Source organism: Ictalurus furcatus, chromosome 14 (genome assembly GCF_023375685.1).
Source record: "Ictalurus furcatus strain D&B chromosome 14, Billie_1.0, whole genome shotgun sequence".
In the NCBI taxonomy this organism is placed as follows: domain Eukaryota; kingdom Metazoa; phylum Chordata; class Actinopteri; order Siluriformes; family Ictaluridae; genus Ictalurus; species Ictalurus furcatus.
In genome coordinates, this window is record NC_071268.1 from 18857296 (window position 1) to 18873570 (window position 16275).

The following is a 16275-nucleotide window of genomic DNA, read 5'->3' on the forward strand; positions in this document are numbered from 1 at the left end:
ATGAAGAATTTAAACAGTTCCCAAATCATTATATTGACAATGTATCATTCAACCTTTTCTAAACAAAAACTTTCATAAAGAGAAAACTCCCAACAGTCTCACAGTATTTTTTATATATATATATATATATATATATATATATATATATATATATATATATATATATATATATATATATATATATATATATATATATATAGAGAGAGTACAAAAATGCAGTATCAGAAATCATTTTGTGAGATGGCTCAAACAGTGGAACATAAGGGATACATTCAATTAATCTCTCGGTCCTATAAACAGTAAAATTATCATTGTGGTCAACTACTGGTTCCCTATAATTAATTTACATTTAGGCAAGCAGGTGCTGACCTTGGCCAAGCACATTCCTGTAAAGACAGGTCGCAATAGGACAGCACTTCGTCCCTCATAATTTGGTTGTACTGCTAATGTAATCCTACAATTAATTATATTATATTATATATATATATATATATATATATATATATATATATATATATATATAAATTCTTATGACAAGCTACATGCCACAGTGTTTAAAAAAAGACTCCCACAGCCTAGACAGGCAGGCGTCTCTCCCCACACTGTTTCTCAGATGTAAATGTTACATTGTGTTGACTTAAAAAGTTAATAAATGCATATTAATCTTTGATTAAATTACGTGTGCCTGCAGTACAACTTGCACACACTAACTGATGGATAAAATGTTCAGAGTTTCCTGAGCATTAAGTTCATTGCAAGTCTTGAACTAAATTCTTAAGTGATCTTTGTGAACCAAAGAAAAAGGCACTTTGGAAACGAGGCAAATGTGATGAAAAGTTGGATCACCGGAATATTCTATGCCAAAATGACTGAAAACTAGTAGAATTGAAGGCACCAATAAATATGAGAAGCAGAAGGTAGAGACCCATCATAATGGCAAAATGGTGTCTGACCAGCCATGATGTCCTTTGAGCATGTCTGAAAAAATAATCAGAGAACAGAAATAAAAAAATCCATCAAACAACAATCAAAATATTTATGAACTCAAAATGGACTTTTTATACAGTGTTTTTATTTAAATCTAGATACATTAAATAAATACATGGATAGAGGTATAAAGTACATAAAATATAAGTATAAAAAGAATAAAATCAAAGCGTGTATAATAATGCTTTAAAGAAAATAGAGTAAAGTTTATTTGCATAAACATTTACATAAAAATAACTTTATAAATTTACATACATTTGCAGGATCACAGACTCATGAAACAAGTTAATTCATTTACCTCTAAAAATATACACCTCTTTATTTTCACTTTCCTCCTTTGTTTCCAGCGTTTCTAAAAAATACTGTGTTGCCGCCCTCACCAAAGTTGGTAAAGTGCAAATCTGCCATCCTCTCAACTGCAATTCTGACTGTGCTTTCAATCATGTTATAAAATTCAGAATCCTGTGGCACATGTATTATTACAAATTATACAACCCCCAACCAACTGCAATCAGAATGTACAAGAAAATGTCTCACCTGGTTCTAGAACGTTTCTGAGAGTATACCAGCAAGTACTTTACTCTCAGCAGCTCATTATTGGTGACCACAAAGTACTTCTCTGGCACGTCCCCACCCTCGCTGTTCCTTGCCCTCAAACGCTTGCGGTCAAGGTTCTCAGAGTCTAAAATATTTGAGCAGATCTTAACCCAAATTCTCTTGTCTTTAAAAAAAAAAAAAATTATCCATCAAACTGTTGTAACGACAAGAACTAGATGTTTACAAATAGCATTCACAGGCCAAAGTGTAGTATAAAAATGAATTCTGCATTAGGAAGAAAAAAGTGAGGTTGTTAACATGGTAAATAACATTTCTGAACAGTTGAATAACAGACGGCACATTATTCTTGATCTGTGGTACATTACCTTTCTTCTTTACCTGACACTTTACATCTGGATGATCAATGATCTCACACAAGGCAATACAGCTTAGTACTGGCCCAAGGACACTGTCACACCATCCATTTCCATGGGGGCTATAGAGAAAAGCCATACTAAGGTCACTGGTCAGGTAAGTGCCTTCTCCAAACAGTGATGTCTGAAAGGAAAAGGACAGAATTACTAGAGATTTGCATGGGTATTCCAATACCCGGTTAGGTAACTGAGGTGCCAGTATTCAAATGCTGAAACCATTATCCGGGTATTTGTTATGCCCTACGTCCTCATGAAGTGAGAAAATATGCTGCTGAAAATGAAAAGCCATGTCTGGTAATATTTTTTTTAATGCAGAGAGCAAAAAAGAGAGATAAGGAGAAGAGAAGAGTAGAGTTAAAAGTTATATCCATTAATGAAGTATTATCGATGTTCAAATATTGCTGTTGCAACCACATGCAATACAATTAAGATAATTACATGTCTAGTACACTCAAAAAGACCTTCCTATCATTAAATTATAAAGGTTCAAATAAAATATTACCTCATGGTATGCTAAACTACATACACACGGAATAACACATTCTGTCAATTCCAACACCCCATTAAAAAAATAACAGTAACAGAAATGCTGGTCTGCCTGAATATACTACAGTCGCATGAAGTATTATTACTTGTTTTAATGTACTATGAAAAAAATGAGTGAAGGTGGTGGGTGTATCTAATAAACTGGCAACTCAGTAAACAACATATATTAGATACATCTTTATTGTATTAGATACACCTACCATATACACACTGTGTAGGTATATAATTACTGGCTGTTACCTTTTCCCTTCAATTAGTTTTACCATCTCCATCAGTTGAAATGAACAAATAAACCACCACTGAACATCATCTGATTGCAGACAGTAATTGTATACCTATAAAGTCCACCTATTTGGTAGGTATGTCTGGAAAAATAGTGAGATCAAGGTTTCCCTAATAAACTGGAAACTCAGTGTATAAGATCTAACTACAGACTGATAAGACACAAATTGACTACCAATGTGAGAAAGAGCTCCACAAAAAGTGCTAATTTTGTACTGATTGGATGAGTCTGTCTTAGAACCGAACAGTCTATAATTTTTTTGTATGAGGAAATGCAAAATTCTTCTAATGGTAGACTAGATGTAATCAAACTTATTTCCTATGAGGCCCACTTCCCAGTCTTTTGAGAACTTGGATCATTTTTCAGTTAATTTCAAGGCTTCTCCATTTACCTTGACAGAAAGTGGTTGGATGCCGCATCAGTGCATCTTTCAAACACTGCGAGCACGGTCCAAAACATTACTAATGTGAACTAGCGGGAAAAGGGCTGTGGCTCTCAAAGAGTGTCAGTTAATATCAGAGAGTTGTTGCAAATGTTATTCGGCTCATCTGTTGCTCCTATTACGGAAAAAAGACAGCACTATCAGTGTATTTTGGAGTAGCTAATAAATGGCGCTCCTACACAAAATGCATAAAGACTGGCAGGAAGAATACAGTCTTATTACATTCCTATTTTTTGTATTTTCCAACACACCCCTCACCTGCACCCCTCATGCGATGCCCTACAGTTTGAATACCTCTGGGTTAGACCAAGAGAAAGCTGAATTTCACATATATTACAGACACTGACCTTATTCAGATGGCAGTGTAGACCATTGTGAATAATGGAATGAAAGTTCTCCAGTCGGCTGCCATGGAATGCATAGATAACGTCCCGTCCTGCCCGTGTCTTCTCAAACTTCGAATTCATTTGTTCACAGTATTCCAATTCAAAAAGGAAGTCTGGCACAGGAGAGGAGACCCCTGCATTTTGTGTCATCTGGCTGAGTCTGGTCCACTTAAATTGTTAAAGAAACAAAATGTAAAAAGAAAGTAGAGAATCACTGTTTTAAATTAAACACAATTATTTCAAACACTGTAAAATGATGACAGACCGTATGCCATTTTCAGCGAATATCTACAATCAACAATATTCAAACTTTAGAAGCACCTCTTCTTTCTGGATGGTCTTTATATCAAAACTCTTGGAGGAGAGCACCCAGTGTACTAGTGCCAGATGATGATCTCCATCTCCTGATTCCAGTCGGACCAGGTCTCTTATGCTTGGCAAGGAGCTCACATCTTTCTGCTGTAAGAATCACAAGATGTTTTCCCCATACAGTTCAATATCTTTGGCTGGCTTGTGCTGAATCTTTGAGCTGAGTGATGTGATGCTACAGTAATTCGTTCTGTAGGATCGATGCTGCATACTTCACCTTGTTTCAAGGAACTCAAATCCCAGATACAGAAGACTATTCATAACGTGGTATTGTAAATCACAATCAAAGAACAACAAAATGCAATCTCTTACCAACTCTTCAAAATCCTTTATCTCTCCTCGTAGATATCGAGGTGGGAACGGTCTCAGGACAGAGTCACGCTTGTAGTTCTGCACGGCAGCCACAAAAAGACTGCAGCGCAAATCTGCAGCAACAGGGTTAAGATGGAGATGGGAGCGCACCAGCTCTCTGACCGTGGCTGGTGCTAGAGGTGGCTGCATTCCCAACACTGGAAAACAAGCAAGGGATTACAACAAACCTCTGTGCAGCAATAAGGTGAAAGATGTAAGCACAACCACTTCATTATATGCATTTTAATCCATCCATCCATTCATCTTCTATACCACTTATCCTTCCTTCAGGGTCACGGGGAAACCTGGAGCCTCTCCCAGGGGAACATCGGGCACAAGGCGGGGTACACCCTGGACAGGGTGCCAATCCATCGCAGGGCACACACCTACACACTCACACACCCATTCATACACTACGGACACTTTGGACATGCCAATCTGCCTACCATGCATGTCTTTGGACTGGGGGAGGAAACTGGACTACCCGGATGAAACCCCCGCAGCACGGGGAGAACATGCAAACTCCACACACACAGGGAATCAAACCCCCGACCCTGGAGGTGTGAGGCGAACGTGCTAACCACTAAGCCACTGTGCGCCCTTATGCATTTTCAGTACGTTTAAAAAAAATCTATTATATGCGTTCATCCTGACACCCTGCTGAAAAAAACAACAGAAACAATCATAGAACTTGTAATCGTTTTAATGTTTATAATGGGAATTGTATTGGTTTTAATGGAAACCATAATGATCCCTGTGGGTCTCTACTGGTAATTTGTTGCCTTCTGTTGGTGGCACGTTATGTCTAGTGGATACCATTAAGGACCAATAATGGTAATGGTTTTAATGGTTAGCTGATGGTTTGTGTAGTGGAAACCATTAGAATTTCTCTGATGGTGTCTATTGTTTTTTACAGCAGGTCAGAACAAGGGCTTTGTGTTATTTCTGCCTTAATATTTGTTAAGCAAATAATCTCAGCTATGAGTTGTACATTTTTCCAGGCACTCCTGTCACTGCAGCACAGAAAGTTTCATTTCCACTTTAATTTGTACGTGTATTGATTAACTACCTTAGCAGGGAACTCCATCAGCCATCGGCTGTCACACCTGCAGTTGGTTCAAACAGGCATTTCTAAATCCAGTTTTAACACTTGTTTATTCTCCCAGGGTTTAGAGTCTTCCTAAGGTGTAGTACAGGTGTCTGTTTTGACTACTGTCTAACCAGTTTAATGTTTTTAGGAGATGGTTAGACCTTTTATTGATACATTTTCATGAGCTGGCCTTTCGAGGTATATTTTCATACAAACAGACCCTAGTTTTTGATTCGCGGCCTGGTTTTAACGTGGTGACTGCACGGTTGTGGCACATATGTTAGCACTTAAAGACAAAGCTTACAGAAGCTAGCTAGCTAACCAACAAGGTGGTGAGTTTAATAAGTTAGCATCAAGCTAAATAACGTAACGTCGATAGAGCCGACCTTATAACCTCTAACTTTTATTTAGCTATTTTGTCTGTTAGTTTTGACTCTTGTTATGGAACGACGAGGTAACAGAGATATTAGCTATTATTGCTATTAAGCTAGTTTGTTTACCTAATTCCACGAAGTTATGGACAGAGATAACTAGCCGTACCGTACATTAGTTACTAGCTTGTAACAATATTGCTAGCCGTTTGCTGACAAATGTTACAAATATTCAGCAACACCTCTGGCTAGTTAAGTACCCAAGCTAATCTTACTCACCTCGCTAAAGAGTTACAACTCAGCCGACACAGTCATCAGAGTATGTGTCCTGTAGCGCTTCCGGTGCTAATTCTCCGGACTATTTAACGCTACTTCATCCCGTAAAAGCAGTGTCTACTCCCAAAGATACCACAGCTACTGTATTTAGGATTTAGTATCAGTTTTTCAACCTAGGCGTGGATAGAAAATGGAGACCGTGACCCAGCCCCTGTCGCCTGTGTAGTGTACAGTGTTCAGGCCAGGCTAGTGTTAGTTGATGCTTAATGTGACTGCGTGTGTTTGAGTAACTGATACCTCCCTGTGTAATACAGAGCTGTACATATGTATAATTTGTAACATATTTATCACTTGGAAACCCCCATCCATGTAATATTAGTCTAACATCTTTCATTGACCATGCGTGAGCTTTTGCTTGAAATGTTCATGCATCTTTGATGTGCTGCTATGAAGGACCATCTCTTTGCGTGCACTACACTCCATCATGCTTTGAGTGACACTACCAGTGTTAATATTTTAGTTTTTGCTTTCTTTTGACTCGTTATCTCCATCATTCAGTGTTCTGTTTGCAACATGCAGTGTCTTCAGTGGTTTTGCTGAAAATCCAGCTTAGTGTGATCAGGTATGTGGACACCTAACCACCACACCCATATGTGGTGAAACCACTGGTTTAATGACAACTAGATATCGAGCAGGTTGGCCAAGGAAACAACAGCAGTTGATGACAAACATTATGAGAGCTGTGAAGAAAACCCCGGAAACAACAGTCAGTGACATCACCAACAACCCCCTACAGGGCAGGGGTGAAGGTATCACAATCCACCATTTGAAGAAGACTTTGAGAGAAGAAATATAGATGCAAACCACTCATACGCAGTATGAATCAGAAGGCCAGATTGGAAATTCAAAAAGAAATAAAGAGATGATCCACAAACGTTCTGGAACCAAGATAAACCTCTACCAAAGTGATGGAGAAAGAAAGGATCTGCTCAAGATCCAAAAACATACAAGCTCATCAGTCAAGCATGGTGGAGGAGGTGTCATGGCTTGGGCTTTCATGGCTGCTTCTGGAACGGGCTTACTAATCTTTATCGATGATGTAAATTATGATGGTAGCATTCAGAAGTTTACAGAAACATTGTGTCTGCCAATTTACAGAGAAATGCATCCAGTGTAATTGGGGGTAATTTCATCATGCACAAAACAATGACCAGCAACACCAAAGGACTTTATTCGGGGGGGAGTGGAAGGTTTTTTTTGCCATGTCATTCACCAGACCTTAACTCAATTGAGCGTGCATTTCACCTCCTGAAGAGGAGACTGAAGGGAGAAACCCCCCAAAACAAACAACAACTGAAAGAAGTTAGGGTACAAGCCTGGAAAAGCATCACAAAAGAAGAAAGCAACAGTATGGTGATGTTAGTGGGTCGACAGTTTGAAGCAGTTATTGCAAGGAAGGTATATGCAACCAAATATTAAATGTTATTTACTTTCATTTACTTTAAGACGCTTTCTATATCTGTTCCAATAATTTTGCTCACAGACAAATTGAGTGGTCTGCCACTAAAGGTGCCATGTTCTATGTTGTTTAACATATCTCGATGTAAATATCAGGACATAAAATCTGAAATTTTGATCTATTGTCTCATATTCGTCTTTTGATCTGAATCCCAAATGTCTTCAGTGTATAGCGAAAACAAAATAATTGGCCTTGCTGTTCCAGTACTTTTGGAAGTGACTGTGTATTAGATTCAAGTTTCAAAATTAAGTGTTAAATACACATGAAATGCAATTGAAGCTGTTAGGAATGGAAGAAGCCCATTCTATGACTGAAAAAAAAACCATTGTGTTAATATTTTACAATGCCTCCATATTCAGTATTTCAGCTCAAAATATCACTTATTACATGTGCTATTCTTTACACAACTTCTAATAACTGTTTCATAAAGGACTGTAAAGATGACTGTATATTAAGGTTGTTATACGGTATGTTAAATTTGCATGTGAAATGTGTGTCACTAACTCAGAGGTAGTCAGATGTAAGTGTGTGTCCAATCTTTAATGAGAAACCAAAGCAGCAGGTAGAAGCATGGTCAAAATAATCATAATAATCACAGGCAAGGGTCAAACAATCTAGTCAATAGAATGAACAGGCCAAACCAGGAACACAAAGAGAAAAGAAAAATGCTCATTCGTTCATCTTCAGTAACCACTTTAACCTGGTCAGGGTTGCAGTGGATATGGAGCCTATCCCTGGAACACTGGGTGCAAAGCAGGCGAATTCACCCCAGATGGGATGCCAGTCTATCAAAGAGCACCATGCACACACATTATCACACTCATTCACACCCAGGGGGAAATTAAGCATAGCCAGTCCACCTGTCTGCATGTTTTTACACTGGGAGGAAACCAGAGAACCTTGAGGAAACCCATCCAAACACGGAGAGAACATGCACAGAAACTCCATACAGAACGTAACCTGAGGTCAGGATTGAACATGGGATCCTGAAGCTGTGAGGCAGTAAGGCAATGTGCTGCCATGCTATCAGAATTTAAAAGAATGTTATTGTCCGGACTGGTATTAAAACATTAGTCTTGAATATAGGCCAGTGGTCTGAATATAAATTGTTGGACTGCTATTACTTGAAAAAAGCTTCACTGTGGTCTTAGTGTAGTTAAGGAATCACCAAAACTTACCTGTGACAATATAACTGCAGTTTTTCCAATGTAATACTTAATACAATAACCCAAGATAGAGATTAATTAGAATTTTGTTTGTTTAAGAGCCTTTTGTGAATTATGTGTTTGGTGTTTGGTGACTTTTTAAACTCACTTTAAACAAATTGTAGCTGGGATTTTCCCCCTTTGTACTTTGCTGATGCACTTACTGAACTTTCTCTAAAATGACGCTATTATAGTGTGCATTCTGTTCTCCGAAGTGCATTCTGACATGTGTCAGGAATAATAAACACTGGGGTGTGCTGTTATGAGATAATATCTTACGTAAAGCAGATGGATTATTTTAGATTCTTTCCCTATAAAAGCAAGTCCTGAAGTATTTTCTTCCTCTTATAACATGTGCCAATGGCTAAAAATTTTAATTATTAATGCAGGACACTTCACTTTTTAACAATGTATGTTACATTGAACGTTCTGGAAGGTCTGTGAAAGAAGCTAACTCCTGTTATATTTTAATTTGTAGCAGCTACTGTATAAACAGATGGTCTTTCACCAGCCTGTCCTTTTTCCTCTCTGTTGAAGTTAGTAAGATGTATCTTGTCAATGTTACCATGAAACCAGAAAGCTCATAATCCTCCGTCTCAAATACTGGATCGTTGCAAAAACTTATTGTTACAAAGCGCTGACAGCCACGATTCATTCCAGAAAAATTTAAACAAATGTCACCTTGCAGAAAGCTTCATGATATCAGTGATTATACATCTTTCTTTGTTGCATAATTCTTTTTAAAAACCCATTTATTATTAGGCTAAATTACGTAAGTCCCTGTGAAGGAGTTATTATTTATAGAACCGGTAACACATTAGAAGAGCACATGAATATAAACATATGAGTTAAAATACAGCTGGAACTACTGCCAGGGCTATCCGAGAAAATTGATCAACACCTTCTGATCCGAGACTTCAAAGGTGCTGTGATCAAATCTACACACTTACGTGACAATTAGCATACCTAATAATCTGTCCCCGCCCCCTCCTCTCAGTTGAGCTACACATGCTACACCTGACATACTCATGATCCTGCCTGATCCATCCTGATGACCTACTTCTGGTTGGAGTTCTCATCACCTGAAAACCACTCGTTGCTACTGAGGATGGCCCCACATGGACAGCCTAAATATACATGAGATTACTGTGGATGGTACGACTTAAAAACCATGAAGATGGCTTAGGACTGCAGTTGCTACTAACGGTTTTGCTACCATGGCTTAGTATTGCAACTGCTATGATAGCCTTAGGACTGCATTTGCTATGAACAGTTTTGCACTCAAGTCTCCACCATTGAACAGTTCAACAAAAATAGACTTCATGTTAAACCGTTAATGAATTCAGAAATAACTCTGATGCTTACATTGATAAGTTGCTTATGAGCTCATAAGTTCTTTTTTACACAATTACATTTTTTGACCACATAGTACACAGTTAGTGAAAGGAAATTATTTACAATCACACTATACGGTGTAACAGGTTCCCTTTCGCGTCTGGTTCCTCTCTAGGTTTTTTCCTCATATTGTCTCATGGAGTTTTCCCTTGCCACCATTTATAATTTATATTTATATATTTCTGTAAAGCTGCTTTGCAACAATGAGCTGTTAAAAGCGTTACACAACTAAAATTGAATTGAATCTAAATAAAATTTAAACAGATGGGTATGTCTAGGTAGACCTATATTATATTATATTGTATTCTATTCTATTATATTATATTAGGCTATATACAATTTGCTTCAGCACTACTTCAGGAGAGCGACTAGTAAGCACACTGAAAACGGAAGAGACGGTACAGGAATGAAATATCGCGATTACTGAGCAGCTCTGCTCGTTGGTCGAATCTCTATAGCATCATCATCAGCATCATCATCTTCAGCATCATCACCATCCCTACATCTGAGTCCAAGCTCGGCAGCACACGGCGTGTAGGAGGATCGTGACGTGATTGTATTTACTCTTAAATCCACAATCGGATGAAATGAAACCAGACATTTGGCGAAAAGAGGCTCGGCTGTGAATGTAAAGTCACCTTGAATGGAAAGTTGTTTATCGGACTCGACGGATCAGCGTTCTTGGTTATAGCCTAAGGACCGAGGTAAGGCGATGTTTCTCAACCTGATGTTCTGCCCAACCTTTACAGATGATCAATTCTTATACTGGATGTGCGTGAGTTAGATATTTCGGGTAAAGATCTGAGACGATGTGCAAACAGTGATGTGTGAATATAGCTGGTGGAGCATCGTATCCTCTGCTGAAGGGCGCGCTCTCCGACCTCCACACCAGAGAAACACTCAGTCTGAGCATTTCAGCGTAATCGGACCACACTACTCTACTTTGTAGCTGATGGTCTTTATACACTTCGCAGAAGTAGGGTGGCCTACCGGATTCCGATTTCCAATACCAGGTAGAACATCAGGCTATTTTCATCATTCTGCGGCATGTCCTTCATTAGTATTACATGTTCATGCTGCTAGGAAAGTGACGGGATATCTGGTAAATCGTGTTAGGAAATTTGTAGGCTATTTGTCAGTTCGTTTCTCCGCTTCTCTTTATTGTCCTTTTCCTGGTTCTCAGATGCCAGCCCTCTGCCCAGGACAGCTATAGGCTCTATAGGCTACATCATCTAAAGAAGAACATGGCGCTTATTTTGTCTTTGGCAACACGCAGAATCCTGTAACATTTGGTATAATAATATCGGGTGGTGATATAGACAAAGATGTAATCTATTACGGATGCTACAGTGTTTAAAATCTTGTAGGAGGCCTTTTGAATATCTTTATTCCAGCCACTATGGGGCGCGGTATTGCCAACTTGCGCGAGCGCCTCCTAGAGGAAATGGATGGAAGCTACCTGTGAAAACGCATAGACCTGCCAGTGTACATACACTGAACAGTATGTCAAAATAGTAGTCCACCATGCACGTCTAGCGTACTACCTAGTACAGTAATAAACCGTTTGGGACGAAGCCGGTTCTGGAGACTCTTTCCAAAGTATCCATTGGAAATGATCTCACGACCATTTTAGTAAACTATGTACTCACGGACAGTATTTCATTTAGGTTACAGAATATTGACATCTGACGCCAGGAATCTCAATAAAGTATCTTCATGGCAGGTAAGAGTTTATTTATTTGGATAGGATACATTTTAAGAATGTATTATAAACACAACAGCTATGTCTTTCATCCAAATTTGGTGGAGATATCATTTTGTTAGTTTAAGAATAAAGAGTTACTGTGATACAATGGCTGACCTGTAATATATACTTTACACCCGCAGAAAACAATTTCCCACCTCTCCCCCGTTTCATTCCCCTGAAGCCATGCTTTTACCAAGACTTCAACGAGATCCCAGAACAGTTCCGCACTATGTGCAAGCGCTTGTACTATCTCTGGATTTGTAAGTATTTAAAAAAATCTATTAATATTTATGGTTTTATCATCATTGTAATTTTATACTTATTTCTATATTTAGTTTCTGTATTTCATTCTATATATATTATGTATTTCTGAGTGAGCTGTGTATTGTTGGCCTAAAAGTGCTGGCTGTGTTTTCACTCATAACACTGCAGAAGTGAAAGCATTGTTTTGCAGACTGTTTACAAAACTGGTTGTTTCATTTATATAGCGCTTTGCATTGTATGTGCCTCAACTACCACTAGTGGTGCGCTAGCACCCACCTGGATGATGTGACAGCAGTCATAGTGCGTCAGAACGGCCACCACACACCAGTTATTGGTGGAGTGGAGAGAGTGATGTAGCCAATTCAGAGATGGGGATTATTAGAGAATGATAGGGAAGGGGGAATTTCTTCAGGACACCAGGGTTATACCTCTACCCTTTTACCTTAAGTGTCCTGGGATTTTTAACGACCACAGAGTTTAACGTCTCAACAAAAAACCAGGTGCTGTTTTCACAGTATAGTGTCCCCATCACTATACCAGGGCATTAGACTTCATACAGACCACAGGGTGAGCACCCCCTCATAGCCTCCCTAATACCACTTCCAGCACAACCTTAGTTTTCCCCCAGGAGGTTTCCCATCCAGGTATTGGCAACACTCAACCCTGCTTAGCTTCAGGGGGAAACCAGGCGAGAACTGCAGGGAGATAGGGCTCTGGTTATAAGCATATCACAGGACATTAAAGTCTCTTGCTTTGCTTTGTAACCAAAATCTAACACACGTGATGTAGCTGACCAAGAACTTCTTAAGGCAATGATTAGATGGTCAGGTGGGCATGATTATGGTTGGAGCTAAAGTTTTCAGGAAGGTAGATCTCCAGGAACACGGTTTGTCAGCCCTGCTGTACAGTACTTAACCACTTACACATGTACAGTAAGACTTTGATGCACTGTAGAATAGACTGACATTAATCTATGGACATATTAATTAACTTGTATGGGCTGTTTAAATTTAGCTGATTGTTGTGTGTCACATGCATTATAACATAAAATAAGCATTATAATTCATAATCATTACTTAACAAGATAAATAATAATTCATAATAGTTACTTAATAAGATGAATACATTAATCTTAAGTAACTACTATGAATTATTATTTATCTTATTAATTCTAATTTAAGGGGTTAAGTAAGGAATAAAGGATAACAGGGTGTGCTGTTATAAGAAAATGATCAACAGTGGGGTTCAATGCTAGTGTGCCAATGTGTCTAATGTTATACATTTTATCTGTTAATAGTTACAGTTATTCTCGTGGAACCTCAGCAACATGTTAGCTCCTGTTGTCACTTACACTATAACATCTAGAAACAGTTGTTTACTCACCAGCCTCTCTTTTTTTCTTTCACTTGAATTTAATAGGGGGAAAAAATGTAGCTTGTCATGTTACTGAGAAACCGAAATGCCCAGAGATGCCCTGAAGGCTTTCCGTGTCATAAAACATTAAGGAAAAGTTTCACCTCTGACTGTTATAGAGTGCTGACAGTGGAGACTCTTTCCAAAAATGTAAAATAAATAACAGAAAACTTCAGCAAACACACATTTTCTTTTATTTTCCATTTATGTGGCATTCAGCCATAGAAATCCCTGTTTAAGTTGATACTATAGACACAACAGTGTATTAGAATGAGTGCATTAATATTAATCCTGTAATTTGTTTTGCAGTCAGCACTACTGCTGAAGCTGCTGTTATAAAAACCAATGTGACCAATCAGAATCGAGACTTTAGCAGTGCAGTTGCTTAAGACTATGTAAACGATAGAAAGTAGACATTAGCTCCTGATTTATTTTGTATGTGTAATCATCCAATTACTAAAAAAAAATTGTGCAGTTTTTGCAGACTACTACATGAAGTTCAGTATTTAAATTTGTTTATTCTCTCTCACTCAGTGAACAGTGCTACATTGGCGACGAATCTGATTGGCTGTCTTGCATGGATGTGCGGTGGGGGCGGGGCCACTAACTTTGGAATGGCTATATTGTGGCTTATTCTATTCACCCCTTGCTCTTATGTATGCTGGTTCCGGCCCATCTACAAAGCTTTTAAGTGAGTTCAGGCAAACAACCATGTGTATCTTATTAAATATACCTTCTACATTTTGCACATTATTAACTTTCAGAAGAATATTTTTTCAGAATATTTTAATTTCCGACCCCATTTACACTCGAATGGGTTGTTTCATGCATCTACAGTATCAGGATTATATCTCAATGTAGAATAGCCACATAAAATGAATGTGTAAATGCTCCCAAGGCATTTGATCACTCACACCACTGCAGGAGATCTAAGATGCATTTTAGCTGCATGTTGCCGTAAATGTAAATGCATCTGTTTCTCCAAGATAACAATTTTTATTCATAAAACAACTACAACGGAAGAACAACACTAGAATTTGGTGTTTGAATGTAATAATATGACTTGCATATTAACATGTAACAGAGGTATCAGATTTAAGTCTGCCCAATGTATTTGACTACAAGTGAAAATGTATGTGGTTAAAGTCTTATTAGGATACAATCCAGACACAGGACATATGAAGTAGTTATAAATAGAGTTTCTGGAGAAAACAATTATGAATGATAGATCCTTTTGGCTGTTTACTATTTCCTGTCAATATTTGTGAAAAAATAGATTCCTCTTCATTTGTCTCAGACAAGAGTGTATCATGGCAACAATGTATCATGTAAATCCCATGCTGTTTGAAACGATACCAGTTATTATTAATATATGGTCATAACTCTTTGCCTTTCTCTTTTTTCAGGAGCGACAGCTCTTTCAACTTTATGGCATTTTTCTTTGTATTCATGGCTCAGGTTGTGATCAGTATTATCCAGGCAGTGGGCATCCCAGGCTGGGGAGTCTGGTAAGGGCTTTGGATGTGGGGTTTGCTGAAAAGTTATAATTGTGGTAACTGTGTTTATTTAGATATTTGTTGTTACAGCTAGTCGCAACAGTAAGGTAATTATTCTAATGTGTTCATGTCTCTCTCCACTACAGTGGGTGGCTGGCAACCATCACATTCTTCAGCACTAATATCGGCTCTGCTGTGGTCATGCTGGTTCCCACTATTATGTTCACAGCTGTCGCTGTGCTGTCTTTCATCGCCCTCACCAAGGTACGTCATTCCCTTTCTGATACTGAAAACAGTTTCTTTGTCCATCACTTCCTTATTTGCAGTAAACGTGCACAATGATAAAAACTTTGAGCTACTGATCAGATGGTTGTGAGTTCAAATCCCAACACTGCCAAGCTACAACTGTTGGGTCCTTGATCAAAGCCCATAAGCAACTGCTCAACTGTATGCTGTATCATTAGAAAGGTGCTTTGGATAGAAGCCAAATGAGTAAATGTATTTGTAATGATGTTTATTATAAGGTGGTATCAAATAAAACTATTTCATTGATTGTATATAGAAACAGCAACGGTACTTAGAAAATATTGTTTTCATACCTTTCTGTGTGCAGGTCCATAACTTCTACCGTGGCAGTGGTGGGAGCATGAGCAAGGCCCAGGAGGAATGGACAACAGGTGCTTGGAAAAACCCACATGTACAACAAGCAGCCCAGCAGGCAGCTATGGGTGCAGCCCAGGGGGCAATGCAGGGCCAACAGTACTCGCCCCCTCCCACCTACAACTATAATGACCCTATGTAATGTGTATTTATTAGGAAACAGTTAGGAGAGTTAGGCCCGTTTTATACTTGACACGTGACTATGCCTGTGTGTGCGGACTCAACCGCAATGTGAGTGAACAAACAATATCCACGTCACGTCACATGGCACGTCAGTGCCAAAACATCCCTGTCCAACAGGTTTCCATGTTGTATGCAAAACAGACATTTCTTTTTCCTGTACTAGGGAACTTGATTAGTGTTAATGCACAAAAACTGTTTAGAATAGTGTGTAATTTGAGACACAACTCTAGTTTGTTCAGTCTGTGGCAGATATTGTGTCTATACTGCCTGCACTATTTAGGTTGGGCACTGAACACTTGCCTGCATCAACAAACACTGCAG

The 16275-nt window shown here is 38.6% G+C and overlaps 2 protein-coding genes across 5 annotated transcripts; one reads left to right on the forward strand and one right to left on the reverse strand.

Annotated features, from left to right (window-relative positions):
• Nucleotides 1-521: 521 nt before the first annotated feature.
• parp16 (poly (ADP-ribose) polymerase family, member 16) lies at nucleotides 522-6568 on the reverse strand. 2 transcript variants are annotated; one of them, XM_053642290.1, is made up of 7 exons: nucleotides 6076-6568; nucleotides 4297-4493; nucleotides 3937-4074; nucleotides 3577-3783; nucleotides 1911-2082; nucleotides 1525-1708; nucleotides 522-978 (listed from the first exon to the last, which is right to left on the reverse strand). In XM_053642290.1, the coding sequence occupies exons 2-7, from the start codon at nucleotides 4483-4485 to the stop codon at nucleotides 843-845; spliced, it is 1026 nt and encodes a 341-aa protein (XP_053498265.1). In that variant the 5' UTR covers nucleotides 4486-4493; nucleotides 6076-6568; the 3' UTR covers nucleotides 522-842. The 2 variants fall into 2 exon arrangements, with proteins under 2 accessions (XP_053498265.1, XP_053498266.1); XM_053642291.1 differs by having other exon boundaries at nucleotides 1525-1669; nucleotides 6076-6556.
• Nucleotides 6569-10562: 3994 nt separating this feature from the next.
• On the forward strand, nucleotides 10563-15913 carry scamp5a (secretory carrier membrane protein 5a). Of its 3 annotated transcripts, none has more exons than XM_053642305.1 (7): nucleotides 10563-11204; nucleotides 11859-11914; nucleotides 12079-12198; nucleotides 14150-14306; nucleotides 15022-15123; nucleotides 15258-15375; nucleotides 15725-15913. In XM_053642305.1, the coding sequence occupies exons 2-7, from the start codon at nucleotides 11908-11910 to the stop codon at nucleotides 15911-15913; spliced, it is 693 nt and encodes a 230-aa protein (XP_053498280.1). In that variant the 5' UTR covers nucleotides 10563-11204; nucleotides 11859-11907. The 3 variants fall into 3 exon arrangements, with proteins under 3 accessions (XP_053498280.1, XP_053498278.1, XP_053498279.1); XM_053642303.1 differs by having other exon boundaries at nucleotides 10563-10895; XM_053642304.1 differs by lacking the exon at nucleotides 10563-11204 and having other exon boundaries at nucleotides 11557-11914.
• Nucleotides 15914-16275: the final 362 nt, after the last annotated feature.

What these genes read in the sequence shown, in the direction of transcription:
- parp16 (XM_053642290.1), bottom strand. Translation starts at nt 4,485, where the DNA reads ATGCAGCCACCTCTAGCACCAGCCACGGTCAGAGAGCTGGTGCGCTCC. An exon ending in TAAAGGATTTTGAAGAGTTG is followed by an intron (nt 4,075 to 4,296) that starts GTAAGAGATTGC and finishes TGATTCTTACAG; the next exon opens with CAGAAAGATGTGAGCTCCTT. An exon ending in GTGTCAGGTAAAGAAGAAAG is followed by an intron (nt 1,709 to 1,910) that starts GTAATGTACCAC and finishes TTTTTTTTAAAG; the next exon opens with ACAAGAGAATTTGGGTTAAG.
- scamp5a (XM_053642305.1), top strand. An exon ending in ATCCCAGGCTGGGGAGTCTG is followed by an intron (nt 15,124 to 15,257) that starts GTAAGGGCTTTG and finishes TCTCCACTACAG; the next exon opens with TGGGTGGCTGGCAACCATCA. An exon ending in CTTTCATCGCCCTCACCAAG is followed by an intron (nt 15,376 to 15,724) that starts GTACGTCATTCC and finishes TTCTGTGTGCAG; the next exon opens with GTCCATAACTTCTACCGTGG.